General features: G+C 33.8%; 2 protein-coding genes across 3 annotated transcripts in view; both read left to right on the top strand.

The window, feature by feature from the left end:
* LOC107628711 overlaps nucleotides 1–2,280 on the top strand; it is a 3,225-nt gene extending 945 nt beyond the window's left edge. The window contains exons 2-3 of the mRNA XM_016331285.2: nucleotides 1,467–1,653; nucleotides 1,846–2,280. Of these exons, the coding sequence (XP_016186771.1) occupies nucleotides 1,467–1,653; nucleotides 1,846–2,049 (391 nt within the window). The 3' untranslated portion in view covers nucleotides 2,050–2,280. The remainder of the gene's footprint in view (nucleotides 1–1,466; nucleotides 1,654–1,845) is intronic.
* LOC107628710 (TMV resistance protein N) lies at nucleotides 1,970–8,918 on the top strand. 2 transcript variants are annotated; one of them, XM_016331284.2, is made up of 7 exons: nucleotides 1,970–2,045; nucleotides 2,144–2,205; nucleotides 4,288–4,723; nucleotides 5,062–6,160; nucleotides 6,269–6,535; nucleotides 6,650–7,453; nucleotides 7,558–8,918. In XM_016331284.2, exons 2-7 carry the CDS (start codon nucleotides 2,169–2,171, stop codon nucleotides 8,704–8,706), a joined length of 3,792 nt encoding a protein of 1,263 aa, XP_016186770.1. In that variant the 5' UTR covers nucleotides 1,970–2,045; nucleotides 2,144–2,168; the 3' UTR covers nucleotides 8,707–8,918. The 2 variants fall into 2 exon arrangements, with proteins under 2 accessions (XP_016186770.1, XP_020973733.1); XM_021118074.1 differs by lacking the exon at nucleotides 1,970–2,045 and having other exon boundaries at nucleotides 4,304–4,723.

The raw sequence follows: 11,237 nt of genomic DNA, 5'->3' as shown, positions 1-11,237 counted from the left end.
TTGGTTCTTCAGATACCAAATGGTGGATACATGATGTCCTTCTATCAATTTATCAACTAAAATTTAACAGTGATATTTATATGTATTGGTAATTATCTGGGTATCCATTTATGAAAGATAGGCATATAGATAACAACTTTTGGAGTAAAACTTAACTTGTTTGTTTTGATAGGATTTGTGATAAATAAAGATATAAAAAAATATATAAAAACTCAAAAGATAATAAATGTTTCATTGTTCAAAACTATGTCGTTTTCATGTTCATGTGATGTGATAGTAACGAGACATGCACTACCGTAAATATCGTTTTGTTTTGTTTCGCACTATTCATTGACAGAAGGAAATACATGTCCACCGTTTGCTATCTCGGGGAACTTAATTGGTATTTTTTTTCTTCAAGGACTAATTAGTCCAAGTTTAACATCTTCAAAGATCTAATTGTTACTTTTCTCTTCAAATAATGAAGGTTTTGTAATATTAATGCATGGTGTGGATGGTCCCTTAATTGGATTGAGTAAGTATTCAGAGTTGGTCAGTTGAAGTTGCCTCATACTGATGAGTGAGGAGAATTTTAGATGTGATTGGACCATGTTAGTGAAGTTTAGGGTTCCTAGTTTTATGAGATAAACATAAATTTTATGTTGCAGGGTAGAGTTGTCTTAGTGTAGGGCTTTGAGATCAATGAGGTACTTACTATAATTTACATTTTGAGAAATGTGAGAGGCCAACACTTTTTATCAATATTAGGTAACACTTTATTTTTATACTATTAAGATTTAGGGTGTAGGGTTTTGAATTTAGTATAAAAATACTTTTATTGGCCAAGTGTTGGTAAAATATGATAAATTTGTTGGTCATATAGTATTGCTCTTACATTTTTATAATAATCCATCAATGAGAAATCTCAAGAATTGAACTCAAGTCGGCTTTGTTAGGCACTGAGGCCTTAATGTCTTTATGTTATTGGTGACTGCACACCATCTTATGAGGCATTATAGCTATTTTAATAGAGTAGGGCATGTCAAATTTGTGTTGAATGTGGTCTCGTCAATGGGAATGTTAATGTATATGTTGCTTTGACAAGTTGCCATTCAACAAGGATTCAGGAGTGTTTGATAATATCTCATTTCATCAATTAATCCTAGTTTATTCCATTTTCTACTGTTAATGACCAGCTCTCCTGATAACTTAATCTTTTTGCTAATGCCCGTGATTCATTTCTAATTATTCTATGACACACCCCATGTTATAAATAGATAATTAGGCTTGAAGTTTGGACAAAGTATAGCTCAGTGTAGTGCTTTTCTATGTGATGAAATTCCATTTTTTATTTAGCTAAATGGTGTTGTAATCCTCCTCCTTTCCTAATTTATGTATGCTACAGCAACTTCAATAATTTCCAAATACATATACAATAGTGCTATACTATTTCTGTGTGTTGCACTTAATGCTCTAAACACTTGTAGCATCTTCGACTCCGGCAACAATGATCTGAACAACACAGAAGTTCCAACTTCTGAGTTCAAAAACATGCCTGATGGGTGGGAAACAATATCTAAATCTCAAGATGGAAACATATGGGAGATGTCCCAGAGAGAAGAGGATATACTTCTCCAGGAATTTGAGCGTCGAATTGCTTATAGCAAGTTTCAGGTTTGTCTACAAATATATTCAAATTATGCATTTCTAGTGCCAAAACAAGGCACTAACACCATTTTCACAAACAATAAAGTTTATGGATACATTCTGGTTTTCTATAATGTCAGTCAGTTATATCTTCAAATTTCTTCCTCAGTCCTTATTTGCAGCACTTATTATTCACAATCTTGTGAATCTGGAATGCAGATCGCTAGTTTTATCAAGACTCATATATTTAGTCGGAGGAGACCAATTGATGGGTGGAAATATATGATAGAGGTGGTGGGACCAAATGCTAAGAAAGGGAAGGGTAGTGTCTCTAGGGTTCCCAGTCTAGCTGATCCCTCTACTCAACCGTTCAAGGAGAAGACCCTTGTTGACAAGAGTTACATTCCCCTTGAGAGAAGGTAGCATCATGTATTCTCTTTCACTGTCTATAGGAATTATCATTTAAATATTGGCAGATAAGAGGACAGTTATAGCAACTTATCTATGCTGACAACAGATATGCTTCATGAGTACATGGTTAAATGCTCAAAACCCTTCATGAAGTTATGCATTTTCGGTGTAAGTTGCCCTACTCTGCGGATTATTTGTAATGCATCCAATCTATTGCATGTTTGTCTGGCAATGTTTGCGTCCTATCCTTGTGTTGGTAAAGTTAGCTTATTATCCGTCAGTAGATAAATGTTTAATATAATAAGTTAATAAACTTGCAAGGAAAAAGTTTGTTTGTTTTAGAAAATGCTTTGCAGATTAAGGTATTTGAATTGAATAAGATATTTATAAACTACCAAATGGGATTTTATGGAGTGATATTCATGAGAAATGGCATATTAGTATATTACTGCTGTTTTTTGAGATGGGAATTGACAAAAGAAAGGGTTTTCAAGTAAGTAGTTGGATATCCTTTGTGAGAATCATTGATACTAGTAAAAACGATAAAAAGTATATGGGCAACAGAGAAGTGAAAAAAGAAGGAAAGGAATAGAGATTAGAGAACTGCACTCACAAGCAGTTGAAATTTTTAAAGTGACACGATTTACAGACGAATTTACGTAGCAATCACCATTTAAGCAAAAGGAGTAATCATCCATATTGAAACCTTGAATGTATATAAAATAATAATTCCAATTTACTAGACATTTATCTTTTAGTGATGAACTTGACATGAGTATCTGACTGCTTTATCTACATTTTCCGTTTGAAAAATTTAATAGTAACCAGCCACGACTGATCGTGCTGCCATGATTTCTCATCAGTGTGACAGATATTAAGAATCGAGTCTTTTTTCCATTGAGTTAGATGAATCCAATGATATCATGTGGTCCAATGTCATGGATTCTTTTCCGAAAAATAAAAAACAATTTGTTCATCGCTACTCAGTACTCACGGTTGGCAAAATCATTGAATGGAATTTTGAGGCTATTTCAAATGTAAATGCATGTTCTATCATCTATGTGGCATCGACCACTCAGCAAATGAGTAAAGACCCAATCCAGGATATGTCTATTTTTACGAAAGAGAGAGAGATCGAGTTGGATATTTACTCTTCAACAAAATATGCAGACGCAGAAGCTTTCAAAAGATCTTGAATCTCACACTTGGGAGCCTATAACAGTTGAGACTTGAGAGTTGATATGCATAGTAACATATTGTTCATTGCTCAGAACGTGATGATGACTGGTGATTGTTCCGTGATCCCAAAAGCACCAACACATATAAAATAATCCAAAATGCTAATTCAACACCGGGTGAATGAGATTGATAGCCACAAGTCACAACTATGCTCAAATAGTAAGAAATATGTAGAGTATAAAATATGGGAAACGTGTCGGGTGAAGTAATGTACTTTCATGGCATTTTAGTACGCCATGGTTTGTAACCATTAAGATTTAAATTAAAATATTTTAATGGTTAAGATGATGTGGAGTTTTTATGCTGTGAACACAAGTTATGCAACGCATCGTTATCAAAACCGGACCAGACTGATCGAAAAACTGATAAACCGTTAATATTAATCAAATCAGCTATATTAACGGTTCATCAGTTAACCGTTCTCAGTTATCAACTTCACGTGAAGTCGACTGTGTCTGAATTTTCACCACCATTTTTCTTTAATATTTACTCATGACATAGGAGTTAATTAATAAATTTTGTCTTTCTAGTTAGGAAGTAGTATCATGATGTTAACGAACTATAATTCAAATGACATAGTCTTTGTTTTTTTTAAAATAGAGGTCTCGAATTTTATTCTTATTTCTAACTTACAAAAAAAAAATTTGGATTTGTTAAATTTTTGTATAGATTTTATTTTTTATTTTTTAATTTATGTTATATTTTTTATATATTATGTCTTAAAACCACTCATTTAAAATTGATAGGAGGAGGTAAGAAGTACATGTATTCCTTAGCTCCAGAAACCAATTATTAAATTCAAGAAAGCTAGAAATACACGTTAAAATAAAATGTAAAAAATGAAGACTAAAATGTAAGTCAAAGTTCATGCTTCTTGTGTGAGTGAATCATTCTCTTTCTGCAAATATTGGTTCTTTTTTCATGATAGTACTGTGTTTGAGTGTTATGCTATTGAAGTGATGGCAAGAACAGTTGCAGCTTCTGAAATAAAGACTAATAAAAACTATGAAGTTTTCTTGAGTTTCAGGGGTAAAGACACGCGTGAAACATTCACAGGGTATCTCTATGAAGCTTTGTGCCGCGAGGGAATCATCACCTTCATGGATGATGAATATCTAACAGAAGGAGAAACAATTCGACCTCAACTCTTCAAAGCCATTGAAGACTCAAAGGTTTCAATCGTTGTTTTCTCTGAAAATTACGCAACCTCAGCATGGTGTCTTGATGAGCTTGTCAAGATCCTCCAATGTCACAAGGAGAAGAACCAGCTCGTTTTTCCAATCTTCTACAAAGTAGAGCCCTCTGATGTAAGGCATCAGAATAATAGTTACAAGCAAGCCATGGATGCTCATGAAATTAGGTATTGTTATGAGTCTCACAAGGTTCAGAAGTGGAAGGAAGCTTTGGCTGAAATCTCCAACATGAAAGGGTTTCATTTGACACAAGGGTGAGTAAATTAACTAATACTACTTACTTTGATCCTGATCCTTTTGGTACTAACAAGTCATTTTGGTTTCCAAGTATGAATGATAACAAATCTACGAGGATAAAAATGGCTAACAATGCATATATTTTGTAGCTCTTAAAATGATAACAAATTCAGGGTACTAACTATATGGTATATGCAGGAATACCTTTTTCTTTGTTTATATAATTGAAATGAAAGAATTTAGAGCTGTAGAAATGTTAGTTGCTAAATGAGAATTCTAGTCTATTTGTTTTGAAGAAATAATTACCTACTTCTGAAAAAAATTGCATTAAACCATTTCATTTCTACATTTGCAGCTATGAATTTGAGTTTATTCAAGATATTGTGAACAAGATCAGTACTAAAGTATCTGCTAAGCAACTGCCCATTGAGGAGCATGTAGTTGGATTGCAATACCAAGTTGCAAGACTGAAGTCCATTCTAGATATTGAGTCTAATGACAACACATTCATGTTAGGGATTCTTGGAATCGGCGGAATTGGCAAAACAACACTTGCAAAAGCTTTGTATAACTCTCTCTGCAATCAGTTTGAAGGTGCTTGTTTTCTTTTCAATGTGAGAGAAACTTCAAGTCAAGAAAAGGGTAAAGTATGCCTACAACAAATGCTACTGTCAAAAATTCTTCAGAAGGGAAAAGTCAAGTTGGGCAGTGTTGATGAAGGAATCTCCACATTAAAAGAGAGACTTTGCACAAAAAGAGTTCTTATGGTTCTTGATGATGTTGATAAAATTGAACAGTTACAAGCACTAGCAGGAGGATGTGCTTGGTTTGGTTCTGGAAGTAGGATTATCATAACGACAAGGGATAAATATTTGCTAGCAGTTCATCAGGTCAAAAGGATTTATAATATGCCAATGCTAAATGAACATGATTCTCTCCAGCTGTTTTGTCAGAATGCATTCAAAACTAGTAGCCCGCCCACAAACTATGTAGACATGTGCAATCGAGCAATTCGATATGCCAAAGGCCTTGCATTAGCTTTAAAAGTTATAGGCTCGAATTTGATTGACAAAGATTTGAAAGAGGGGAAGTCTGCACTGGACAAATATGAAAAGAATCCTCATATAGATATTCAAAGTATTCTTAGAATAAGCTATGACAGTCTGCAGCACAATGAAAAGGAGATTTTCCTTGACATAGCATGCTTCTTTAATGGAATGAGATTGGATTATGTTAAAAGAATACTAGATGGGTGTGGATTCTACTCAGAAGATGGTATCAGAATATTAATTGATAAATCTCTCATAGCTATTGAACATGGTTACTTGAGGATGCATGACTTAATAAAGGACATGGGTAGAGACATTGTTAAGCAGGAGGCACCAAAAGAAGCCGGCGAACGAAGCAGATTATGGTTTCGAGAAGATGTTCTTGAAGTACTAACAAAAAATACAGTAAGTACACCAATAAATTGCTATCTTTAATCAAAATATTGAATCCCCTTCTTACTAGGAATTAATGCCATGTAAATAACTTTTGATGTTTTTTCCCTCGTGTTAAAGGGAAGTGCTAAAATTGAAGGTATAAAGCTTGATTTGCCAGAAGGGGTTAATTGGAGTGATACTGTCTTTAAGAAGATGAAGAAACTTAGGATTCTTATCGTTCGAAACACGAGTTTCCCATCTTGGCCTATTTATCTGCCGAATCAATTAAAGCTGCTTGATTGGAAGGGATATCCTTCAAAATCCCTTCCACCTGGCTTTTATCCCGAGCAAATTGCTGCCTTCAATTTACGCTTTAGTCTTCTTGTATTGAAAAGGCCATTTCAGGTACAATTGATTCTCTTCTTCTCATTCCTCTAATGGGAAAGTTAGATATGATGATGGTTCCTTTCTTCTCAAAATTGGCATAATGTTATTAACTAACTGATAATTGTTTTTCAGAAATTTGATCATTTGACCTACATGAATTTCTCTTGCTGTCAGTCCATCACTAAATTCCCTGATGTGTCTGGAGCAAAAAGTTTAAGAGAATTGATACTTGATCGTTGTAAGAAACTGGTTAAGGTTGATGACTCAATTGGTTTTCTTCCTAACCTTGTTTATTTGAGTGCTTCAGAATGCACTCAACTGAGGAGTTTTCTGCCTCAAATCTCTTTGCCATCTCTTGAATATCTTAGCTTTGACTTGTGTAGTAGACTTGCACATTTCCCAGATATACTGGGAAAGAATGATAAGCCATTAAAAATTTCTCTGAGACATACTGCTTTAAGAGAGCTTTCAGATTCTTTTGCTGAACTTAGTGGACTTGGCTATTTAGATATGACAGGTTGTAAGGAACTAAAATATCTACCAAGTAGCTTGTTTATGTTGCCAAATTTTGTCACCTTAAAAATTGGAGGATGTTCCCAACTTCGAGAATTATTAACAAGTTTCAAAGGAAGGCTTTCTGAAGCAGAGCACCGGCCAAAGTTAGAGACCTTGGATTTTAGCAATGCATGTTTGTCAAATGAAGATCTTCATGTAATTATGCAGAGTTTTCCAAACTTGAAAGACTTAAACGTATTGTCAAACTATTTTGTGTCATGCCCAGAAAGCATTAAAAAGTCTATTTGCTTGAGAAGTCTTGATGTGAGCTACTGCCTTAAGCTTCAAGAAATTCCAGAACTTCCCTCTAACGTTCAAAAATTAAATGCAAGACATTGCAATTCCTTGACAGCAGATACGTCAAGCATGCTATGGTCACAGGTTTAATCTTATTTCTTTCCATTTGAGCATGCATAAAAGAATTGATGAAAGAAGAATGAAAATCAGCACTAAACAAGTTTATTATGTATTATTGGATGTGACAGGTGTGTAAAGAGATAAACAAATTACAAGTCTTGATGCCACAGACAGATATTCCAGATTGGTTCGACTATCGTGATCAAGGCGGAATTCCCATCTTCTGGGCACGTTGCAAGTTCCCTGCTGTGGCTCTAGCATTCATGTTTGGCAAAATGAACTACCAAGAAGTTGAGCTTCACTTGTTTATCGACAGCGAGCATGTAAATGTCCAGCGCCAACACAAGCATACTTTAAATATTGCAGAAAATCATGTTCTTCTGTGTGACCTTCGAGCTTTCTTCAACGATGAGGAATGGGAGAGGCTTGATGCACGCATTGGACATGATAATAACTGGAAGCAAGTTCAGGTGGTGTGTGAACCAGACACAAGCCTAAGAGAATGGGGAGTGTATGTGTACAAAAAAGAAACAAACATGAATGATATCCAATTCACATGTCCATATCCTGAGTCCTCAAAGCTACAATCCTTGCTAGTTATTACAAATACTAAAACCATATCAAGAGAGGATGATATGGAAATAGAAAGTGCAAGGGCTTCTTCAAGCTCAGTTGAAGAGACATCAGCTAGTATTGTACAAGCTTTAGAAGCATCATACTCAAAACATGGTGTGCTACATGTTAATTCAAATAGTTGTGCTCAAACTTGTAGCCTCTGTTGCTCAGCATTACTTTCAAGTTACAGGAGACTGCTTTGCTGTACCTGCAGATGTAGGATTGATGATGATGAGCCTTGTGGAGAAGCACGGATGACAAAGGCGCAGCCAGCGCGACTCATGCTAGATGATAATTTAAATTGTTGTGCTCAATCCTGTAGCCTCTGCTTCTCAGCATTACTTTCAAGTTTCAGGAGACTGCTTTGTGGTATCTGTAGTAGGCTTGATAATGATGAGCCTTATGGAGAAGTAAAGATGACAAAGGCACAGCCAGGGCCAATGATTTCAAGACCACAAGAAGAATCAACTGAAAATGTTGATGAGGAGCGTGTTCCTTCTTCCTTCTCACACAGCCTACAAACTGTGGTGGAAAACTTGAAGAGGCTTACAGCTCCAAGAGAAGACAAAGGTTGGAGCCATGGAGAAGACTGTTATAACTCAGAATTGAGTGATGTTGATTTTGAGGACGATGGGGAAGGAGACTTGGACATGGAAGCATAGGACTACAGGAAGATTTTAAATTCGGACTAATTAGTCTCCGAAGAAAAAATAGTACCAACTTGGTCCTCCACAATAACAAACAGTGGATACGTAATATCCTTCTAACAATTCATCACGTAAAACTTAAAGGTGGTATTTATATGTACCGTTACCTATTCTAATGAGTTTATTTATGAAAGATCATCATGGAGATAACAACTTTTGGAACAAAACTTTATCTATTTTAATAGGATTTGTTATAAATAAAGAGCAGTTACTAAAGATTATATAAAAACTCACTCCATTTCGTTTTACACTATCCTTTGACGGAAGGATATAGATGTTCACCGTTTATTATCGTAAAAGATCTAATTGGTATTTTTTTTAATAACTAATTAGTTTGAAGTCAAAATGCTCGAAGATTTAATTGACATTTTACTCTTAATTAAGGAAAGGAGGGGAGAGGAGTAAAACTAAGTTACTTTGTCATAAGATTGTGTTGCACCGCTGTGTTGTTGAATTCCCTCTCCAATCTGTGAAGTGTATGTGTTCAAGAAAGAAACAAACATTGATGATGATCATTCTAGTTGCAAAAAGACTGGGCTAGTACTGTGGACGAAGTATCGTGCTTAGAAGACACTGAGTTAAATATGGAAAGTAGAGTCAAATATGGAAGCATAAAAGATGTCATGAAATGAACTCAAGACAGTTAACGTTAGATCATGCTATGATTAATGCGATAAAGCGTTGGTGGAGGTAAGATAAGAACTCAAGTTCAAATATTAAGGTAATGATTTAATAAAGTAAAGGTTGAAATGGAACTTAATTTGAATATATACATTGGATTCCTACAACAAAAAGAGTGACAAAATATATAGTTTTAAAAAATGTGTTGAATTTGATAAAGTTTAGGATATGGGTCACGTGTGAAGAAGAAGTCATATTCTTAATTGGATGAAAAGACCATAGAAGAGGAGGCACAAGAATAGTCTTGAATTATATCCTTAATTATACCCTTCTTTATTAATCATAATTTAATACACTTTTATTAGACACAATCATAAAAAAAAATATTTTTATTAGACACATCTACAAAGACACTTCTATTAAATATCATTATAAATAAGGGTTAGCAGAAGTTGACAGAAATACTGTTGAGTTGATAACATAGTGGGATTGTAATTTAGATAGACGGGTTACATGCATAGATTAAATGAACCAATATGAATACGAGACACTGAGAAGCATATATAGATTCTCCACTGAAAATAAGAAAGCTGGCATGCTCTGGTTACTATTATCTGCCAGCTAATTGTTATGACAAGAATAGAAGAGGTGACCAATTCTCTTTAGCCACCAGGCCACCAAATAATTTTTAGATTTGTTCAAAATTTTGTTCCTACTTTTTGAATTTTTGATTGGTTCGTTGGATTAGTTGCATTTATTGATAAAGAAAAGTTGCCTTTCTTTTATTTATTTTTCTTTCTAAGCGTTCAATACGTGTTTGTTTATACTTTATAATTGGTCCGTTTGATTAATCAATATCTCTTAACGGTGTTTAATGGTGTTTTTTCCTATATATTTTATCATCATCATCATCATCATGATCATCCTACTAACAACAGTAGTGTGCTTATCTTTGCAAATTGAAATTGCATTTACGTTCGTGGTTTAACTAAATTTACCAAAAGAAATTTCGGAACGGTTAATAATACTTCCTCAATTTGAAGTTCGATTCGAACTAGTATAGGGCAGCCAGCAAGTATATCATAGATTCATAGTTGATGTGTTTGACCAGTCTATTATATTTTTCTGATAATATAGCCAAAGCCAAGGAATAATTAGTTTTATATATAGACTTACAATATTTGTCCCAGCGGAAAATTGCATGGTGTGCTAATCATTTTTGCTTATTATTGTCTCGCCGAATATTATGAAAGGGATATATAGTCATAGTCATTACTCATTTCAACACGAGAACTAACTAACTAAATTATGTAAATTAAATTGAGATCATTTCATCACTTGTTTATATTTCATATACGAAACAATCACACATTTTAGACATGATACTATAATTGTTCAACGTCTGTATCTTTCATATTCAGTTATATCTTAATGAAAAAACAAAAAACCTTTTTACACACTTGAATACAGTCATATATGTCCAACTTATTATTAATACAAGAAATTATTCAAAATACTTTATATACAGATACTATAAATTTAAATCAATTTAAATTGGTCAAGTAGTTAATTCATTAATCCACTTAAACAAATATTGAAGATTCGAATTCCATTTTATGTATACAACAATCTAAACCTAATTGAGAAGAGACCTTGAGGCATTAGAATTCTTTAATTTGTGATTGGTTTGATCTAATTTTATAAACTTATCATGTTAACCACCAATTAAAACTATTAGATGTGTGTTGTAATATCACTTAAAAATAATAGAAAAACTAACTTGACTAATTTAAAATTTGATAATTTTTAGGAATTAATTTAATCATTTACTCTTTATAAATATGTATACTAATTAAATAATATAC

This window comes from Arachis ipaensis, chromosome B03 (genome assembly GCF_000816755.2).
Source record: "Arachis ipaensis cultivar K30076 chromosome B03, Araip1.1, whole genome shotgun sequence".
Classification (NCBI taxonomy): domain Eukaryota; kingdom Viridiplantae; phylum Streptophyta; class Magnoliopsida; order Fabales; family Fabaceae; genus Arachis; species Arachis ipaensis.
This window is presented reverse-complemented; position numbering and strand designations above follow the sequence as displayed.